The sequence below is a fragment of the Urocitellus parryii genome, chromosome 3, assembly GCF_045843805.1.
Source record: "Urocitellus parryii isolate mUroPar1 chromosome 3, mUroPar1.hap1, whole genome shotgun sequence".
NCBI lineage: Eukaryota > Metazoa > Chordata > Mammalia > Rodentia > Sciuridae > Urocitellus > Urocitellus parryii.
In genome coordinates, this window is record NC_135533.1 from 118130153 (window position 1) to 118151006 (window position 20854).

At 39.0% G+C, this 20854-nt stretch overlaps 1 protein-coding gene across 4 annotated transcripts in view; it reads right to left on the reverse strand.

The window, feature by feature from the left end:
- Positions 1 to 20854, reverse strand: part of LOC113198067 (sodium/glucose cotransporter 1) — a 69372-nt gene that overhangs the window by 40509 nt on the left and 8009 nt on the right. For 2 of the 4 annotated variants that reach the window (XM_026410651.2, XM_026410652.2), the window contains exons 3-5: positions 3298 to 3402; positions 2163 to 2222; positions 808 to 912 (exon numbers count right to left, since the gene is read on the reverse strand). In XM_026410651.2, coding sequence (XP_026266436.2) covers positions 808 to 912; positions 2163 to 2222; positions 3298 to 3402 — 270 coding nt within the window. Of the gene's footprint in view, positions 1 to 807; positions 913 to 2158; positions 2223 to 3297; positions 3403 to 20854 lie in introns of all 4 variants that reach the window. The other 2 variants (XM_026410654.2, XM_026410653.2) reach the window with 1 other exon arrangement.

Below are 20854 nucleotides of genomic sequence, written 5' to 3' on the forward strand. Positions count from 1 at the left end.
GCCCTGCTTAGCTACAGTACTCACTTCAAATCCAACCCACCTCAGATATTAGCCAGGGCAGATATTTTGCAAAATGCTGAGATTGGTTTAATCTCTCCTTTGGCGCTGGATGGGGTAGGATAAGAAAAAGGAGAAAAACTAAATAGTACTCTATTGTGTGTAATATACCACATTTTCTGTACCCATTCATTTGTTGATGGGTACTTAGGTTGATTCCATGTCTTGACTGTATGAATCATGTTGCAATTAACATGAGAGTTTGTTTTTTTTGTTTTGTTTTGTTTTTTGACATATTCAAAAATTCAGATTTGTACCAAACACGTTGACTAGGCTGGATGTGACCTTCATCATGCTCTTCACCTAGACAGTGCCAAAGATTATAGCTGCAAGTCTGCTAAATGTTCTCCCAGTTCCTTCCTGCAAATTCTAATCACATTCTGATATTATTTCCTCTGCCCTGAATTTTTTTGACATATTAATTTCATTTCCTTTGAATATATACCTACAATGAGACTGCTGGATCATATGGTATATCCTAATTCCTTAACTCCCTCTTAATTTTCTATTAAGAACAGCTTTCACTGAAAATTCATAAACCTGTTATGTTCCCAACCTCTGCCACAGTGGGGAACAAGGAGTTCCACTAAACTTCATTGGCTCTTTGATGCATAAAACAGGACTTTACCCTGAGCAGCAAGAAAGCTTATGGAACCAAGTTCATAGAGACACATAGAGCTGCCTCTTGGTGAATGACAGTGGGCAGCTTCTGAGGCAGCCAGGGCCCAGTCCACAGTGCAGCGTACTCACCGAGATCTTAGTGAATATATAGAGCAGCAGGGACAGAACAGAAAGGTAAATCTGGATCCGCTTGCCTCCAAACCTCTTCCGCAGGTACTCTGGCATTGTCACTACCTGCATGGAATGCAAGAGAGGTCATCACCAGCTAGAATGACCAGAGAGCCCAGAGAACACAGAAAAAATGAGAGCCATCTTGGTGTTAGATTCATAATAGTATGGTCAAGGATTCATTATCCTTGTTGGCCTGGGAAATCTACAAAATGGCCAGGTGACCACAGACATTCAGCCATTTGCTCATTTCAATCTCACCTGCCCTACCACTATAGGAGTAGCTAGGCATTATCCCAGAACATAGAAAGTGCCAAATAAACACCTGTTTTTGAATGAATACATAACTGGACTTAACTAAGGAAGCAGATCATTGTCCTGAAGAGGAGGGGAAATGTACATATATAGATATAGACATATAGAGAGGGATATATTCCTATATAGAACACCTACTGAAAAACAAGACATCATAACATGGATGGCATCTTGCCAGTGTACCAAACTAGTCAACTAGATTGGGTGTGAACTTCACTATGCTCTTCAGATAGGCAGTGCCAAGTATTGTAGCTGTAAGTCTGCCCAAATGTTCTCCCAGTTCCTTCCTGCAAATTCTAATCACACTTTCAATATCACTTTTTCTGACTCCAGCCTCTTGTCCTCTGGAACCAAACATGTCACCATCAATCTGTGAGTCTATAGGAGATATAGCACCCTCCCTGTTTTTTCCACATTGCTTTTAGCTTCTAATATGTAAATTTACATATAGGAGGTGCTCAGTATATCTCACTGAACAGGTATGTAAAATGTCTGAGAGACATAGTCAGGAGACCAAGGATGCATTTGATAGTTGAGTACCAGCTGCATGCTCAGCAAATAAGAACTACTGATGTACATAAATAAAGAGGAAACACAGTTCTTTTTCTCAATCTTCTTCCTTTCTAAAGGCAGAACATTTACATAGTTGTACATCAAGAGCAAATGCATGGCCATGTAGTACAGGGACACACCCAGAGTGAGGGGACAGGATGTTTCAGAGGGGTTTGAATAGTGTGGGATTTCTTAGGAAACCTTCTCAGAGGGAAGAGTCATGAGTCTTGACAGAAAAGAGCCAGTGTCACTGTTCAGTGCCCCTAGGGAGCCAGAAACTATTTTACAACCTAGAACTAAAAACAAACACAGGTTATCTTTGCCATTTATTCCACAAAGTCTCCTCTGTCATCCAGAAGGATCAAATTCATGTACGTGTGTGTGTGTGTGTGTGTGTGTGTGTGTGTGTGTGTATCAACAGGGAATGGAACAACAGAGTGGGTACTTACCCCAGCCTTTATGTAAATGGGAACAAATATCCAGCCCAGCACAACCACCAAAAACAGGGCCTGAAACCAAAAGAAGAAGTAGATTCAAATCAGGAGGAAACTTAACCCATCCCTACTTACCTGAAGGACCCCTCAGCTGCTGCAGAAAAATCACCCAGCACTTTGTTTTTTGGATTGAAGAACAACTCTTAGGTGGCCATTAGAGACTGTAGGATGCCTTAGTTTCCCAATTGGCCCAAAGAAACAGAAACTGGGCAAGAGCAGAGGAAACCCAGGAAGCTATTGCTATCATCACAGCCCTGGGCCCCAGCCAGAGGACTGAGATCTCCTTTGACTCTTCCTTGTATTACACAGGGGTAAAATACCATTTAGAGAATAATAATAATAATATCTGGTGATAAGCATTTCCAAACTTCTAACATGGCTAGAAAGGTACTGGGGCCTTATCTTTTTAACACCAAAAGGAAAGAGAAAAAATACTCTTACCATCCTTCAGTGTATCTCCCATGCTACTCTGGTGGAAGGAAAGCAGAACGCCTGGGCTTCTAAAGCCATGCTCCTCCATCTGCATCCAGGATGGCTCTGAGGAGTCCCCTAGTATTTGAAGCTCCTCTGGACATCAATTGACCTGGCTAAGTGCTAAGGTTCTGCTATAGCTTGGGTATTGTTTAGCATGTCCCCTAAAGGTTCATGTATTAGAGGCTTAGTCCTCAGCATAGTGGGAGGTGGTGGAACACAGTATGAGGCGGAGCATAGTATGAGGTTCTTAGGTCACTGTGAGTGCTGCTCATGGAAGGGATTAGGGTAGTTCTGGAGTGACCCCTTGGTAGTTATAGAAAGTGTTATAAATGCCTGACTCTGGCCCCAGCCATCTCTCTGACTTCTTATTTTGGGTGATATTACCTCTCACACACGATGCTGCTATTGACTTCCACCAGGAGATGCCACAGTCAAGTGGGTCCCTTACAAGGACCTGCAACATGTTGCTTGGACTTTTGACTTTCAAAACCATTAGCTAAATAAACCTCATCTTCATAAACTTAGCTGACAACTGGTATTTCATAATAGTAACTCAAAACAGAACGGTACAGGCTCTTTTCCACTTCTCCAACACAGTGGCACTGATGCTACTCACATTCCATTCAAAGGCTCCAGTGGCAATCCCTGAAGCTGCTCCAGTCCCAGCCAGCCCCACAAAGTGGCCACTTCCAATGTTGCTGGCGAAGAGAGAGGCTCCAATCTGGAAACACAAAGATAAAGTCAGGTGAAGACTCTATACATGACTGGGACATTCCGGGTAGGCCAAAGAAAGAAGAAACACGCCATCCCAAAGAGGACAACTGAAACTTTGTGCTAGAATTTGTTGATACCACAAGCTCCCAAGGCAGACATGGGGACTTGGGAAATAGTGGAGATGAAAGGAAAGAATTGGCAAAGGAGCAGATGATCCCCATATCAGATCATCTGTAAGTCTTTTGTGAGCCTAATGTCCACTAGTGAAGATGATGGGAAGACATACATCATGCCAGGATCCTCTAAAAGTCCCCTGCATTCAGGGCCTGTACCATTCATGTCTGTGTTCTCAGCATGCCTGGGGGCTTAGAGTCTTGTCCAACATTGGCTTTCAGTAAATATAGATAATGTTCTTAAAAGGAATTATTTAAAAGAAGCCTCTGGGTCTTGGTCACCTTGTCAAAGAACAAGGGGCATGGAGCTGATAATTTCAGAGTGATTCCTACTAGACTATGTAATTTCATGTGGTGCCAAGTAGCAAAAGATAATATTAATGATAACACAAATTTTCTAAATCCATAAAGTATTTTTATTTTTAAAAAAGGGCAAGGTGGTGCACACTTGCAATCCCAGCAGCTTGGGAGGCTGAGGCAGGAGGATCACAAGTTCAAAGCCAGCCTCAGCAATAGTGAAGTGCTAAGCAACTCAGTGAGACCCTGTCTCTAAATAGAATACAAAAAATAGGGCTAGGGATGTGGCGCAGTCATTGCGTGCCCCTGAGCTTAATCTTCGGTACAGAAAAAAGGTGGGGGGCGGGTGTTGAGATTGTACAGAAAATGCACAAAACACTGCAAGGATATACATATTTAAGACATAGATTAGAATTCAGATTGGAAGGACATATTTAAATACCCAAGAGTGGAAATCTAAAAGGAGAAAGGAGAATGTGACTGTGAATAGGAGTCACAGAAGAAAATACCAAATGAAATAGGAGGGATCTTGCACTGACTAATCCTAATACTGTGCCACCAACTCAACTGCATCTGAGATCCAGAATAACTCCAGAGAGTTCTAGAGTCTTCCTATAAGCAGGAGCATAAGGAACAAAATCATTTGATAAGTACAATGTGGTTATGTCCTAATAAAGCCATCCTAAATTGAAAATATTTTAAGTCCAAAATGCATTTATTTAATGCACCTGACCTGTTGAACATCGCAACTCAGTCTGGTATATTTTACTAAAAACTATATTGAAAGTTAAAAACAGAATGGTTGTATGGCACAGTTTCATACCACAATAAAGTTGAAAGCATTATTAAGTTAAGTGATCAAAAGTTAGGGACCATCTGCATAATTATCCCCATCTTTGCTAAACAGATAGAAGGATGTTTGCAGTTGTTTGTTTATTTTCCTTAAAAAGATTCAAATCTGGAAGAAAATATGTATTTCCCCAAAGAGAGATTACTCCAAGAAACTGTCCTAACTATTCCAGCCCCTTTCCCCAATATAAGGCAGATGGTACTCAGTGCTAAATACTAAGTCATAGGACAGGGCTATCTCTGAAGGCCCAGGCAAAAGGAGGCCTTAGAAAGATGAGGAGGAAACAGTGGTGTAAATGCATTCATTCATTGGCCCAAACAATGTTAACTTAGCAGCTATTAAATGTGTCTAGTCCTATTCTAGACACTGGAGATCGAGCCACAAATAACATAGATGAAAATATTCACAAGAAGCATAGTAAATAAAGAACACAGAAAGAAAGGTCAGAGAGTGGTTAAGTGCTGCAAAGAGAATAAAGTAGGGGGAGCAAGACAGAGAGGTTAAGTGTCAGAGAAATTCCCTTGGTGGAGGCAATCTTTAAATTGAGATCTAAAGGATACAAGCTACCTGTGCAGAGGTCAGGGAGAAATCATTCCAACAAAGCAAAAACTTCCAAGTGGGAGAGGCATGCATAGTTGAGAAGCATAAAGACCAGAGGAGAGTGGAGTAAGGTAGGCCAGGAAGAAGGTGGTGTGAGATGAGCCTGAATAGTCAGGAGGTGCTGGGTAATGGAGATGCTGGTAAGTTAGGACAGGAGAAGTGGATTTTATTTTAAGTAGATGGGAAGCCAGTAGAGGGTTTTAAGCAGAGAACGGACAAGATCTGATTTGTTTGTAAGGATATCTCTAAATTATGTGTGGAGTATAGGGTTGGAGGGGTGAGGAGAAAACTGAGAAACCAGGTGTGAGGCTATCTCTACATCTAGGTAAGGATGGATGGTGGGTTTATCTAGGTTGGTAGGAGTGGAGATAAAGTCAAGCAGAGAGGTTGAGGGTAGGTTTTACAAAGTCAACAGGCTTTATTTTGATGAATTTGATAAGAGAAAGAGTAATTCTATGATTTAGATTTGAGTAACTGAGTAGATGCCGTTCATTTAGAATGAGGAAGCGGGAAGGCAGGTAGTTTAGAGATATCAGCCTGTGTCTATTCAAAGCTTGATGAGGATAAAAGTCTACTTTTAATAAAAAGAATGTTCCTAAAATGGCCCAAATCTAGAATAAAACATGTATCTCCCAAAATACATGTCCTAACGATAACCGGTCCTGATGCATTATCTTTTCATTTATCATCAATCACTTGATAAATTATTAAGCCTAATGCCATACTATTATGGACAATTTAGAACTTAATTATCAGAATGATTAACTGGATTAGATTAATCTTAAATTCAAGAGGTCCTCTCTAATATCCCTCACTTGAAGGGAGATGTTGGACTTTAAGACATCTCAGGCTGTCCTGTCCCCGCCCAACAATCAGAGTGCGATAAGATGTAGATAGGAGTGCTTTGGGTGCTAGAAGGTTGTGGGACCAGGTTAGTTTCACTTCTGTCAGAGACACATCCTCAGTTTTTTCTGCTCTCCTTCCTTTGACCCCAGAGCTCACAATCATTTACCAAAATGCTGACTCTACCTTCATAATGTCATTGAATCTAGCACTATCTATATCAACCTTGGCTGCCTACCATTCCCCACAACCTGACTACAAAATATTCTTCCAGATGTTCTCATGGATCTCCCTCCTATCTGTCACTTCACCCACCACCCACATGGACAGTTACCTACCAACGCAAAACTTCGATCATGTCACTTCACTCTTCTTTGTTGTTGTTGTTTTTAAATATACATGACGATAGAGTGTAGTTTGACATGTTACAAATACATGGAGTATAACTTATTCTAATTGAATACCATTCTCAGATTCTCCCAGACCCTACTTCTCCCATAGACCTGCCAAGCAGTCTTACTGACAGCTTCAGGCTTAAAGACATTGTCCTAGGTATTCAGCAGGATTTCAAGGCAAAGTTCCATCCAGTGTAAAAACAGCATGAACTTAAAAATTCCAGTTGGAATGCTTTCTTTAACCCTTACTATCTGGGTGCATATAAGATCTGTGAGCCTCCCATCTTCTCTCATGACTGGCTGTGCAAGAGTCAAATGAGATGCTGAATCAGTAATGACTGGCACTCAGCTGGTTCTAAACAGCTGTCCCTTCTCTCCTTTGTCCTCCCACAAGGACAATAATGTCACCCTAAAGGATATTCACAAGACCTACATTGGACACCATTATGGACTGTCCTGTGTTCCTTCCCACAAAACTTATGTATTGAATCCTTAGACCCCAATATGACTATATCTGGAGATAGGCACATAGTGGATATAATAAGATTAAAGGAAGTCATGGGGTAGGGCCTTATGATATTATAGAACTGGTGTGCTTACAAGAACAGGAAAAGATACCAGGAATCTCTCTTTCCTTGCACACAGGAAAAAAAAAGGCCATGAGAATACAGCAAGAAAGCAGCTGGAAAGCTAGAACAAGAGGATTTGCCAGAAAACAACCCTGACAGTTCATTGAAGAGTTAGCCCTCAGAGTGTTAGAAAACAAATTTCTGTAGTTTAAGCCTTCCATCCTGTGATATTTTGTTATGGTTGCCTGAGAAGCCTAAGATAGACACCATTGCTTTATCACCTATGCGCCACTGCCAGATTGTCATACTGTTCCTCTGTTCACAGGAGCTTATTAATGATAATTTATCACAATGATTTCCTCAACACTATCTCTCCACTCCACCCATGTTCATGCCCATTTGGGAATCACACCCCCTCTAGAGAGTAAACCAATGACATGAATCATGTTCTTCTCTGCAATTTCCTCCGCCATCCCTTCTGAATTTGGGATTTAGACTTTATCTAAAATTTCTCCAGCTTGACCTTGCTTCTGACTAGCAAACCCTCTTCATCCCCTGATGGGGTGAGAAAGGCTGTTATATACATTTACACAGTTTTACTGCCACTGTGCTTAAGGATCTGTGTCAGACCAAACCCAGCAGGTTTGATGGGATGGTAATTGGGAAGATAACATAATGTCACACCACAAAAGGCAAAAAGACTATGTGGTTCCTTTTGCCTTTAGGAAATTCATGATCACATTTGACTGCCTACATTTCCTGTCCAACAAGGTTGGCAAAAAAGAAGATAGAGAAATTAGAGAATCTCCCAGAATTTGATGGATCCACACATATCAGCTTGAGTCCCTCTTGCAACACCTTCCAAGTGATGGTCAGCTGCATACACATCTCTAACAAGAACTCCCCACCTTTTCAGGCAGCTGAATCTATGGTAGAACATTTAATTTTTTTTATTAAGACTCTCTTTACCTTGACCTGAAACTTACCCATGTCCTACTTCCACCCCAGTGATACAGAACAAGACAAATCTCTCTTCCACAAGCTCTTACTATATCTAAAGACAGAGGTAACACACTCCCCTCTTATTCTCCAATCCAAGCTTCCCCTTTCTGTATGTCTGCTTCTCCTTAGTCATGGACTTGAATCTCATCACCCTGTTCCTCTCTGCTTCCCTTAGTCCCTTTCTCTCCCCAAGTGGGCCTCAAAACCAAGTAGATTAATCTAGACATGAGCTGTCCAGAATGAGACAGGATGTCCTTCTTGCCTTTCCATCTGGCTTTAACATCCTCCAGCTCCAAATTCTTTTTTAAATCTTTACAATTCTTGGCAGTACTGAAGACTAAGCCAGTTCCTCTAATTTCTGGCACTATTGGAGGATTGGTCTCTAAATTATTTGGAATATTTAACAAGACCAGTTCTCTTCTCATTGCAATTTAGATTCTTGATAAGACCAATTTGGTTTGCCTTAATACAGTCACTTAAATTTTTTTCACTCCAATCCCTCCAGGGTTTGGCACAATTTAGATGACTTCCTGTGAGCCTTCTCTAAAGGGAAAATTAATTAAACCACAAAGGAAAATATCCCAGGCAAATCATTTCTCCCCCCAAATGTTGGAAACTAGTGGGGATTGCATCTATCTTTTGAACCAAAGACATTACTCTATTTAATAATAACTCCTTTAGTGCTTAACTCAGTCCTAGAGATGTGTTCCCAGAACTTGTACTATTCACAGTGCTTGGCAAACCAGGGAAATCTGCTTCCCTTTGGAGCTTGTGAGAAATGCAAACCCTCAATTGCCTCCCAGAGACTTACTGAGTGAGAGTAATAAGCACTCCACTCCATGTGATTCTTATGCACAATTAGGCTTAAGGAACCTGCTCTAAACTGTATGAGAAGTCATCATTCTGTCCGTAATGTTGGTTTGACCTCTCTTGTGAAGCAGAAGAGCAGTCCCTAGCTAAACAATTACAATGCTAAGATCTGAAGGATAAAAAGTTGGGGATAAAAGAGGCTGTCTCCAAAGTCCCCTGCTTTACTTCCAGAATTTTAAAGGTCTGTTACCAGGGCATTTATCCTTCCCAATGGGAGATACTATTACTCAAACCACATGTCAAGATATGGCATGAGGACTGAACAAATCTTTGGCCGACTCACTTCTAAAAATCTCAGAGTTGACAGGCTCAAATTAATACTCCCAGGATATCCTATGTCACAGTTATTGAGATATCCAAATGGAAAAGTCAAAGACTTTGTGGGAAATACTTCCACAAACAATTTAGCTTAAGAAATAGGATTATTAGGAGTTTCCAGATGATGATCCCAACCACCAGAAACAACAAAAATAGGCTCTGATATGGCATGGAATTCACAAGAGGAATAATACGCACTGAAGCCGCTTCACAATCAGGACAATCCTACTTTCTCCAACCCCAGTAGCCCTGCCATGTCCTGTCACATCCTCTACCTTCTGGCAAAATCACACCAACTTATGCTCTGTGCTTTCCTGACTCCCGGGTTAATGTGTTTTCCCTTCCTGAAATTCCCTCTCTGTTGAGCTCTGCCTTCCAAAACACTTCGTCAGTCATCAAAATGAGGCATAGTCCCATCTCATCACCGATACCATGCAGAGCTAATCTCTTCCCCCTCTGATCTCTTGTCCCACATGCTGTCTGTTCCACTCTCCTGGTGCATTTCACACTCTATGCTGGTACAGTAGTGCCCCCTTATTCATGGTTTCACTGATAACAAATGTTTGAATGTTCCTCTTGGGAAAACAACAGGAAGCATTGCAACCAAATGCCTTGCAGTTGCAATTCTTCCTACTGACTGCACGAAATTGGGACTTTTCACAGGAATATACCAAGGTACACTCTATTCTGAAGGAGAGGCAATAAACTTGGCCCTCCAGGCTTACACGGGGCTCATAAGGACAGCAGGGCATTCTAGAGAAATGTCTATGAGATGTCAACCTGGCACCCTGTTTAGCAGTAGTAAGAACAATACTACAAGTGGAGTGGGGGAGATCTGATATTATGGGTTATTTTCTATCAAACAGACAAAATCTTTTAAATGATAATACTTGGTATTGGCAAGTAAATTTTCTCTTCCCTATATTTCTGGTATAATTCATTTTATACTATATAAGGACTTATACTATTTGGGGGACTCTATCTTAAGCAAATTATCTGACATGCAAAGATTTATTTAAAAAGAATTTCATTAGTATGTTCATTGCCATGCAACCAATACACCATACAATCCCTAAAATGTTTAAATTATGCATGTGAACATATTTGTACATAAATTAATGAAAATATCCAAATTTCATAGTGGCTATCTTTGGAAGAAAAAATAATGAATACATTGTTTTACTTCTTTATACTTTTCCAATTTTTTCATGATGAGTTTCTGTTATTTTATAATCATAACACAAGTCTTTAAACCTTTGATAATGAAAGACTACAATTTCAAGGCTCCTCTCTTAGACTCTCTGGCAGAGTCTGAGAACTAAGAACAAAGTTATGTATTTGTTTTGGGGGATGTAGAAAAAGACATGAAATGTCACTAAATACTAACTACAATAATGTTTTGTGTGACAAGAAATAGAAGATGGTCATCTTAATCCAGGTTATCTGATGTTAGAGTTAGAAATACCTTGGAAAAGACTATGGTTAACATTGCTATTTTCAAATGAAATTAAAATTATAGTTCAGAGGAAGATGGTGGTTAAAGTTTACACATTATCTTTATTTACACCCTAGGGAAAATAAGCCTGAGCACACTCAAGACCTCTCACCTAGGAATCAAGAATTATCCAAGGAAATGAACAGGATCACCTTTGTCTTCTAAGTTAAAGATTAGGAACAGACAATGAATTTGGGAAAGTATGCTAAATGCTTCAAAATAGTGAGTAGAAAGGATTTTGAATGTTTACACACACACACACACACACACACACACACAAATAAATGTTTGAAGTGATGGATATTACAATTAATCTGTTCTGATCATTAAACATTTTATATATGTATTGAAAAGTCACACTGTACCCCATAAATATGTATAATTATTCCAGGTCAATTAAAAATAATAAAAATAGGGAGGGGTCATGAAGTTAGAAATGATGGTGGAATGTGATGATCATTATTATCCAAAGTACATGTATGAAGACATGAATTGGTGTGAATATACTTTGTATACAAACAGATATATGAAAAATTGTGTTCTATATGTTTAATAAAATTATAATGCATTCTGCTGTAATAAATAAATAAATAAAAGAAAAAATAATAAAAATATGTATCTTTAAACTACCCTGTATCAAAAATCATGTTTGAATGCTTTAAAGACTCACATAGCCTTCCTTCCCCTCCTACTAAGCACACTGGGAACCTTTCAACCAGGTTCTAATTTTGGCTCTGCCATCACAAACTATGTGACCTTAATTCAGTCACTTTTCTGCTTTGAACCTTAATTTCCTCCATTATAAACCAAGAATAAGACTCCTTCTTACCCTAACCCACAAGGGTATTGTCCCATTTAAATGAGATGACAAATGTAAGAGACCTTTAAGAAACATTTGCCCATAAAGTAATACTATTCTGAAAAAACACTAATAATGTTTTTACATGACCTGTGTTTTTATGAAGCTTTCATTGTGTTTTTATGGAGTGCCCTGAGTTTTATCAAAGAGCCAAAGTTATTGGTTTCTCTTTGAGGGAGAAAGATTATACATCAAACGGGATTGCACTCAACAAATTTCAAGAAACTAATTTCTTTGTTAACTAATCATGTAATTTCAAGAATATCCAGAACACTGAGATGGTACCCTGTTCCCTACTTCTGTCCTCCTCTTTAAAGGACAGGACTGCTTCTCCATCCTTCTCTGGGCTGTGCTAGACACATCCATTGGGATGTCCTCCCAAAAGTGATTCTCAAACTTTAGCACACATCACCATATGAGATTCCCAATTAAATATGCATTTCACATAAGTAATGAATATAGTTTTTAAGTATAAGTACATCCTGTGCAATATTTGGGATAACTTATCCCACAAATGTGTTTATTGTTTGACTGAAATTTGCATATAACTGAACAACCTGTATATTTATTGGTTAAATTTGGCAATCCTAATTAAAATCACCTAGAAGCTTTCATTGCTCTGCTTGATTCTCTAGAGTTTCTGATGCAGTAGGTCTAGGTTAGGGCTGGACAACTAGCAAGGTCTGGGTACCTCACTTAGAGAGCCCCACACTGGGAAAATAAGAAAAGGAAAGAGGAACACTGACTTTAACAGTGCCTCCAAGTGTTAGGCCATGAACTTAGTTCACTTTATCTTATTTAATGCCCACAAAGTTTGGTAAGGTTGGTATTATTCATCTTAATTTCACAGATGAGATTAAGGATCAGAGGAGTGGAGTGTCTTGCCCAAGGTCCCATAGCCAAAAGTTCTTAAAGTCCAGGACTCAAAAGAAATGTTTCAGCTCTCCACTGACTCCCCCTTTTTCTGACAGTTTCTTCTAATTTCCATGCAGGGGCACCATGGGAAGAGACCCTCCTCCCTATATCTCACTGTAAACTCAGGAACAACATGTGCTCTGCTGCACTTTATTTCCTCCTTCACCTTCTCAGGAACTGTTAATATTTCTCTCCATTTAGTAACTCTCTTTTCAACAAGGGGAATTTGAAAAGGTTTAACATTGGACAGTGGCCATCTTTCAAGAATCAAACTTCCTGGATTGAAACAGGAAAAAAAGGTGGGGTTTGTATATTCAGAATATTTTATTTCTGAGTCTCTGGTAAATATTTAGACACAAGCTTTGCTCCAGAGTCCTCATAACCTCTGTTTACATCAGCTCATATGCCCACAGACAATGGTTGTCTTTCATTTATTACATGCATGCACATCTCTCCCCTGACCAACAAATCAAAGTGATGAGAAGTCAGGAAACCACTGCCAAAGTTGGTGTTTTCCCACCAGTTTTTGGCACAAAAGACAGGTGAGGTCTTCTGCTGGAATTTAGAGGTTGAGGGGACTGGACACCAACCCACCCACCAACAGGTGAACCCATCTTCAGAATCATCAACAATTCAAAAGGCCTGATCTAAATGTACCATATCTCTCCCATGCTGTTCCTTTTCAGTGCCTTTGGCCATCTGTTTTTTTGTTTGTTTGTTTGTTTGTTTGTTTGTTTGTTTTGCTTAGATTGCTCATCCCCCAATTTTCCTTATTTTATATTTTAAACTTTTTAATTGATTCATAAAAAGTACACATACTGATGTGATATGTCAATGCATGTATACAATGTGTAATGATCAAAACAGTAATCATTTCAATCATTTCTTATTTCTGGATGAGTTCTTCTGATCCTTTAGGTCTTAGCCTAAATGCCCAATCTTCAGAAAGTTCCACCCTAGGTAGGCAAAGAAGACCCTTCTCCTTCCCACCTACCCTTCACTCAAATGCTTTTCTTTCTTAGAACTTAACTGTTACTTATAATTTTATATGTATCTTGTAGAAATGTGACATACACACACATACATGCATATAAATGGGCACCTATCACAGAATCTGGCACACAGTAATCACGTATAGTTGTAGAAAAAAGAATAGCAAAGCATAAATAGATAAATGAATAAATGACTGCATAGCTGAAGGTAGAGGACCTGCAAATTATATAAAATAATGATGATAATGATGATAGCCAACCCTTGATTAGTACTGACATTATCCTATCATAAGTTATTCATATGCACTAACTAACTCAATCCTCACAATAACTCCACAAGATAGGTGCAATTATCTCTATTTCGCATTTGAGGAAACTGGGGAACAGAGAGAGTCACTCACCCACAGCCATGTAAGTAAAAATTCATGGGGTTGAGATTTTAATCAAGGCTTCTAACTCCAGAGTCTGTGCTCTTATCTATAATTTCAAATCACCCCCTTAACATGAAGTTTGCCCAAAAAGATTGATATAGTTGCCTCTGACTTACTTTGCCACATGACAAAATAGACAAGGAAAGCCCAGATATATTTCTTAATGCAAAATCCAAAGACTTCACTTTAGCTGATAGTTTTAGCACTCTTCTGGATTTGACCAACTGGAAACATTGATTGAAATTTATTTTGTCCTTTATGTCTACAGAAGTGTTAATTTGTTAGAAAATACTGGGAAGGTAGCCAGTGGGAAAGGGAAATCTGGGAGCTTAGGTACAAACTAGATGACAGCAATTTGGCTACATGTCAGTTGACTGATGCCTAGGAACACAAAGAGGTGAGTGGCACATGATGCCTAAGAACCCATGGGGAGGTGAGTGGCAATACATTTCTCAAAGAAGCTCCACAGCAGAGACTAAGATAAGAAGAATGGGAGGCAAATTGCTCTACCAAAAAAAAAAAAGTGAAGAAAAATGAGACGGAGAGGAGGAAGATGAGAGGAAAAAGTAGAGAAGAGCATGAAAAGGAGAAAGCAAGAGGAAGAGAAGAAAGGAGGAGAAGGTGGTAGAGGAAGAAGAAAATGAGAAGCAGCAAAAAGAGGAAGAAAGGAAGAAAAGAAGGAGGAAGAGAACAAAGGAACCAGGTTATTTAAGAGCAAAGAAGGAGTTGGTAAAAATTTTCACTGTAAAGGAGATACATATTATGAGAATTTTCAAGTTTTACAAAAACTTGACTCAAACTGACAAAAAAAAAACAGTCTTGAAATAGAGAGGAAGCATGGCCACACCAGACTTTACCAAGATGTCCAACGTGGGCTGAAATTAGACACTCCACCACAGGCTCATGCCACTGCACCTGGCATCAGACTACACCTGTGGGAGACCTTGAGTGAGGTGATTGCTTGTGGCTTGGCTTGGTCCACAGTGAAGTTTATGGAGGAAGCTTCATGAAGGAAGTGGATGGGCAATGGACTCTGCTGACATTTATTGTTTATTAATTATTAAGGTTTTAATGAGGAAAATAACAGAACCAATGAATGGCAGAACTATCAAAATGACAAAACTATTAGTTATAAGGAGGAGCATTGTAGTTTCTTCACTTAGAAATGGTAATAATAATAATAATATAGAAATGAATGTCTGTGAATGTACCACAAGAAGGGAAGCCTCAGCAGGAAGAGTATCATCAGGTATCAGAGGGTTTATTCTACAATGACTATTATTTCATTTAATCTGTAAAAATAGTTTCCTTTAGAAATGAGTTTAAAGGAAATTATTTTGTAGATGTTCCAAGTTTAATGAATATTGGAGAAAATACTCAACTTTAAGTGGTAATAGAATATAAAGGTTTCTTAGTGTGCAAATAAATTTAATCATGGCTTAAATAAAAAAATATATTTTAAGACCTATAGAAATGACTTAAATATTTTCCTGTATGTGTATTTCATGTGAATTTTTGTTTTGTTGGGTATTTTGTGTTGGAAAGCCAGAGTTAAACATAAATTAGATAGTAGATACAGTATCATTTACCAGAATGCCTACCCTCCAAACCAACATTGTTTCTTTATTTCTGAGTAAATACAACTTGTTTCAAGAGAGTTGTGGCTAATTAAAAATAAATTTCAACAGTGGTCAAAAAAACAAAATTGGATACTCCAATTAAAGACAGACTTGTTTTTCCAGTTTTACTATTATGAGACTTAAAAAAAATAGAGCAGCAAAAAACATTTTCTCTGCACAGGGACAGAAATTTGGAGCCCTGCTGGAGAAAGACTTTGAGTTGGATCCTGAATCTTCCCTATCTCCTGAATTCTTACCAATGCCTACACTAGAGAAGAGAATGCAGACTGAGCTCTCAGGTGACACCACCAAGGGGTGCCAGCATGAGGATCTGCAGACATTTCCCTCTCCTCTCTCCCTTTTCTCAAATCCAGCTCCTATTTCCAGTGCTTGCTTTCATTGCAAGGTCTTGGAGCAGGTATTGTAAGGGATAAAGAAAAATTATGAAAAGTATAGGATTAGACCTCATCAGAGGGTACTGGGATAAAAAAGAACACAGATGGCTTTTTGCTGGTGGAAAGCAATCCCAACAAGAAGACAGGGCCCAATGGACTTGGGTGGTAAAAGGAGGCAGAAATCACTTCTCCGAGATTTTTGAAGGATAAACTGCTTGTCTTTCCTTCTCATTTTGTCCTGGGGATTTCTCCCTTAGTCGGCTCTTGTCTCTCCTATGTCCATTTGCCTAGTTCCTGGTCTTTTCTCTCTGATTCACGAAGTCCCACCTGTCTTGGGCCTGCCAGGTTTTTACAAGACCCACTTTGGGTCCTTTAGTGGCATTGTAAGGGGTCAGACTTTGGTTTGATCATTAGCTTTTAGAGACTTAAAGTTAAATCTGGTATATTTTTCTCCATAGGTTTTTAAAAGTTTGAGAAGCTGTCTTCTTTCTCCAGGGATAATTTCTATCAGGGTCTCTGGTCAACATTAAATGAAAGAATTTCTTGGTTTTCAGATTAACCTTTAGACCACACCTATCGGCCCTCATAAATGTTCTCAAAGGACAAAGAGAAAGAGACCTGAATAACCAGAAGAACAGAGAGAGTCCTAGCTCGGTCCTTATCTTTGAGTGAACTTGGGCCATGGAGTTAATCATCATCCTTATTATACTTGCAAATTAGATCACTGAAAAGTCAATCGAATAAGTGATGTGACAGTCTTTGGGAAAAGTTTCTACTTGAAAAAGAAAAAGTAAAAGAGCTACCACTGAGGCTCACTACCAATACTACTCTGAAACTGTACACATGTTCTCAAAACAATAAGTCTGGTCCTTTGCCTGTTTTTGTAAATAAAGTTTATTGGAACACAGCCATGCCCATTCATTAATTTCATGGATACTTTTGTGCTACAAAGCTGAGTTGAGTAGTTGTGACAAATTTCACAGCTACAAAGATGAAAGTGTTTACTATCTAGCCTTTTGCAGAAAAAGTTTGCCAACTCTTTCCCTAAGGCACTGGGATACAATGCTTTCTGCAAATTCTCTAACAATAAAAGAAGAAAAGGAATTCTGGCTGTCCAGAGACACTATAATCTCCATGGTCTTTGCTGGTAATTGACGAACTATGTGGCCATACCCATTTCCTTTACTTTCCCCCCTCTCTTTGGCATACAATCTTAGAATTTCAGTCCTGGAAGAGCCTTTGAGACTCATTGAATGTTTTTGCTGTGGCCATCAGGCCAAGAGAGATGCCAGCTCTGGAGAGCCTCTGGCTTCTGTAATGATGTCTTTGGGCCAGCACATTTGAGAACCGATATTTGAGACTCCTCATCTGACCCCTAAAATTAAAGAGGAAACTCCTGAAGACTTAGAGAAGTTAATGAATTTCCCAATGTCACAAGGCTTGGTTAAGTCAGGTCCTTTGGTTCCTTGTGCAGTTCTCACTCCCTGCCCTTTGGAATGCTTACTTCTGAGTAGAAAGAGTTCCCAAGGGTTTGGCCCAGCCTTGTTGTGCCCCATGCTCCCATGGAGTCCACTCTGACAATGTATCATTATGACCAAATTCCTCTCCAAAACAAGAGTTCTCCCTGGGATATATACCTGGGGGCTATTTCTCTGAATAATTTCTGCTGCTTATAGCCCAGAAATAGGAAATTCCCTTTCAAAACTCAGCCCCTGAGTTTCCTAGCCTTCCTGCATTCGAATCATCCATATCCCTCAAATAATCATTATAATACAGCACACAGGGAGCTGCTAGTTAAAAATGCCCAAACAAAGTGCCCCCCAAAAAGGGAATCCTGAGCTACCAACCAGTCCACAATTATAGAAGTACAACTTTATGGTTCCTGTTACTCAGTTGAGTTGGCTTGGGTTGCTTTAAGAGTGATTCAGGCTCCTGCAGACACCCCCCACCCCCCGGCCCCCGCCTGGCTCTCTGTGGAAGCTACTCTTCTTGTAATTTCAGCCCTGGAGTCTGATGTTTCCCCGCTAACTGTCCCTCACTTCTATTCTTAGGCCAAGGTACAAACTCCTTTCCTCTACCAGACTCACTAACTTTTTAGGAATGAGGCCTGTTTTAGAGTTCCCAGATTTTCACCTGGAGCACGTCATAATGACTCTTTCCAAAGCTCCCTTAGATCCTAGAAATGCACAGAACCAGCCTCTTATATCCAGTCTCCTTTCAGATTTTATGAGCTGATTTCTTCTGACTTTTCCATGCCTCAAGTATCAACCCAGGGTCAACACAAGTCTTCCCTTCCTAAAATCTCCCTGGGCCATCTTTCAGAAGCTTATCTGGCTGTATTCTCTTTCTACAGCACAAAACAACTGGGCAAAAGGCAGAAGGAAGGGGCACAGGGCCCCAGTGAAGGTTTTTGCCACAGCCAGCAGGCCAAGAGAGATATCGGCTCTGGAGAGCCTTTGATTCTGTAATGTCTTTGGGCCAGCATATTTGAGAATTGATATTCTGGTTATGGACTTATTGAACAATGACAGGTTTGAACTGACTTCATATCATATTTCAAAGAGAAATTGAGATGTATAGTTTTGACGATGTTCTAAATTTTTCAGTTTTGGAGGGAAAGTTCTTAAATGGGTATTTTCTTGATTTCCATGTTTTCCTCTAATTCCTTCTTACAAGTGTATATCGCTATGTGTTTAAAAAAAACAATGTTTTAAATTCTAGAATGAAAATCACTGTGGTTATTTATTTCTTCTAAAGTAGCAGTTTTTAAACTTTGATACGTCACTAGAATGTTGTTCTCAAACAAAATGTGAGTTGATTCCTCTTATATAAAATAAATAAAAATTGAGTTGCTTGGGAGTAGAGAGGAGAAAAACCACCCCTGAAGCATTTCTTCAGAGCCCAAGTGTTTTAGTGAACATAGTATAAAAACACTTTAGATTGCAACCATATTTGGTTTTTTATTTGTTCTTTTTAGTTATACATGACAGTAGAGTATATTTTGACATAATTAATACAAACATGAAGTACATCTAAAAGAATGTAACTATATTTGTGTTAGTCAGCTTTTGCATTGCTAATACCTTAGAAAAACAACTTAGGGAGGAAGAATGTATTTTGGTTCATGGTTTCAGAGATTTCAATTTATATTCAGTTGGCTCCATTGTATGAGATGACACAGAACATCATGGCAGAAGAGCATGGTGGAGGACAGCTATTCAGTTAATTACAATGAGGAATCAGAGACAGAGACAAGGAATACCCTTTAGGGCACACCTGCAACCCTGCCCACAGCCTATAGTTTCTACCACCTCCCAGTAGTTCATTCAGTTATCAATGGATTAATCCACTGGTGAGGTCAGAGCCATCATGATCTAATCACTTCCCAAAACCACCATCTCTGAACATTGTTATACTGGGAATCAAGCCTTCAACACATGTGTCTTTGGGAGACATTTTAGATCCAGACCATAACACCATATTTTAATGCATCTAAGACACCAACTATCATAAAATGTATCATGTACCTCAAAGAGAGAACAAACATTGTCAATTGATGTATGGAATGTATGGATGTTTCAAAGATTGGCTTTGAAACTCAGCCCAACACAAATTAACATGATTCGTATGTGTGTGTGTGTGTGTGTGTGTATACATATTTTATTTATACTCCTGAAAATCAACAAATTCATTTTAAAATGCAGCCAATGTGTATCTGGAATTGATAATTTGCAGGAATATAAGTTAATATGCATATAAATCATCTCAATTTATTCATACAATGAACCTAGAAGTTAAATTTAAGACATCAGCAGCAATAGTTTCAGGGAAACACTAAGCTTCCCCTTACTGAGAACTACTAAATACCATGCACTAGATAGATGCCAACTGAGGGAGTTGCCTTGGCACTGTGAAATAGAAAAGGAGGGAACCCTTCCAAACTCATTCTATGAGGCTAGTATCACCCTGATGTCAAAACCAGACAAAGACACATCAAGGAAGGAAAACTTCAGATCAATATTCCTGATGAACATAAATGCAAAAATTCTCAATAAAATTCTGGCAAATTGCATACAAAAACATATTAAAAGATTAATTTTATTTTAAATAGATTATGTGACTAGCGGTTACCACATTGGACAGGACAGCTCCAGAAAGGATACCCAAACTTTGCTTGAACTTTGGGATCAGAGCTGCCACTTTCATGCATGCTTTTAGGAAGTACCAAATTATAAACATGAAAAGATAAAAAAGCATGGACACAAAACTGAAAGGAAGCAGTAGAATAGGTGTGCTTCTACCCACAGGGAGTAAAAAAAAAAAAAAAAAAAGACCACCACGAGGGACTTATCACAAAGTCAGCACCTACCCAGTACTTTTGGCCAGCATAAAGATAAAATATAAATCACTTTAAAATCCCACTTACATGCAGAATCTAATAAGGTCAAACTAATAGAAACAGAGAATATTATGGTAGTTGCCAAGCACTGACTCATACAGTATTGGGAATGGATGGGAAGTTGTTGGTTAAAGGATACAAAATTTCAGTTGGGTTGTATGAATTCCAGAGATCTAATAAGTAGCATGGTGGCCATAGTTAATAATAATAGATTGTCTACTTAAAAATTGCTAGAAGAGGGACTGGGATTGTAGCTCAGTGGGGGAGAGCTTGCCTTGAAAGTGTGAGGCACTGGGTTCAATCCAAAGCACCACATAAAAATAAATTAATTAAATAAAGGTATTGTGTCCATCTATAACTATATATATATATATATATATATTAAATGCTAGGAGATTAGATCTTAAATACACTTATTGCTAAAAACATGAGATAAT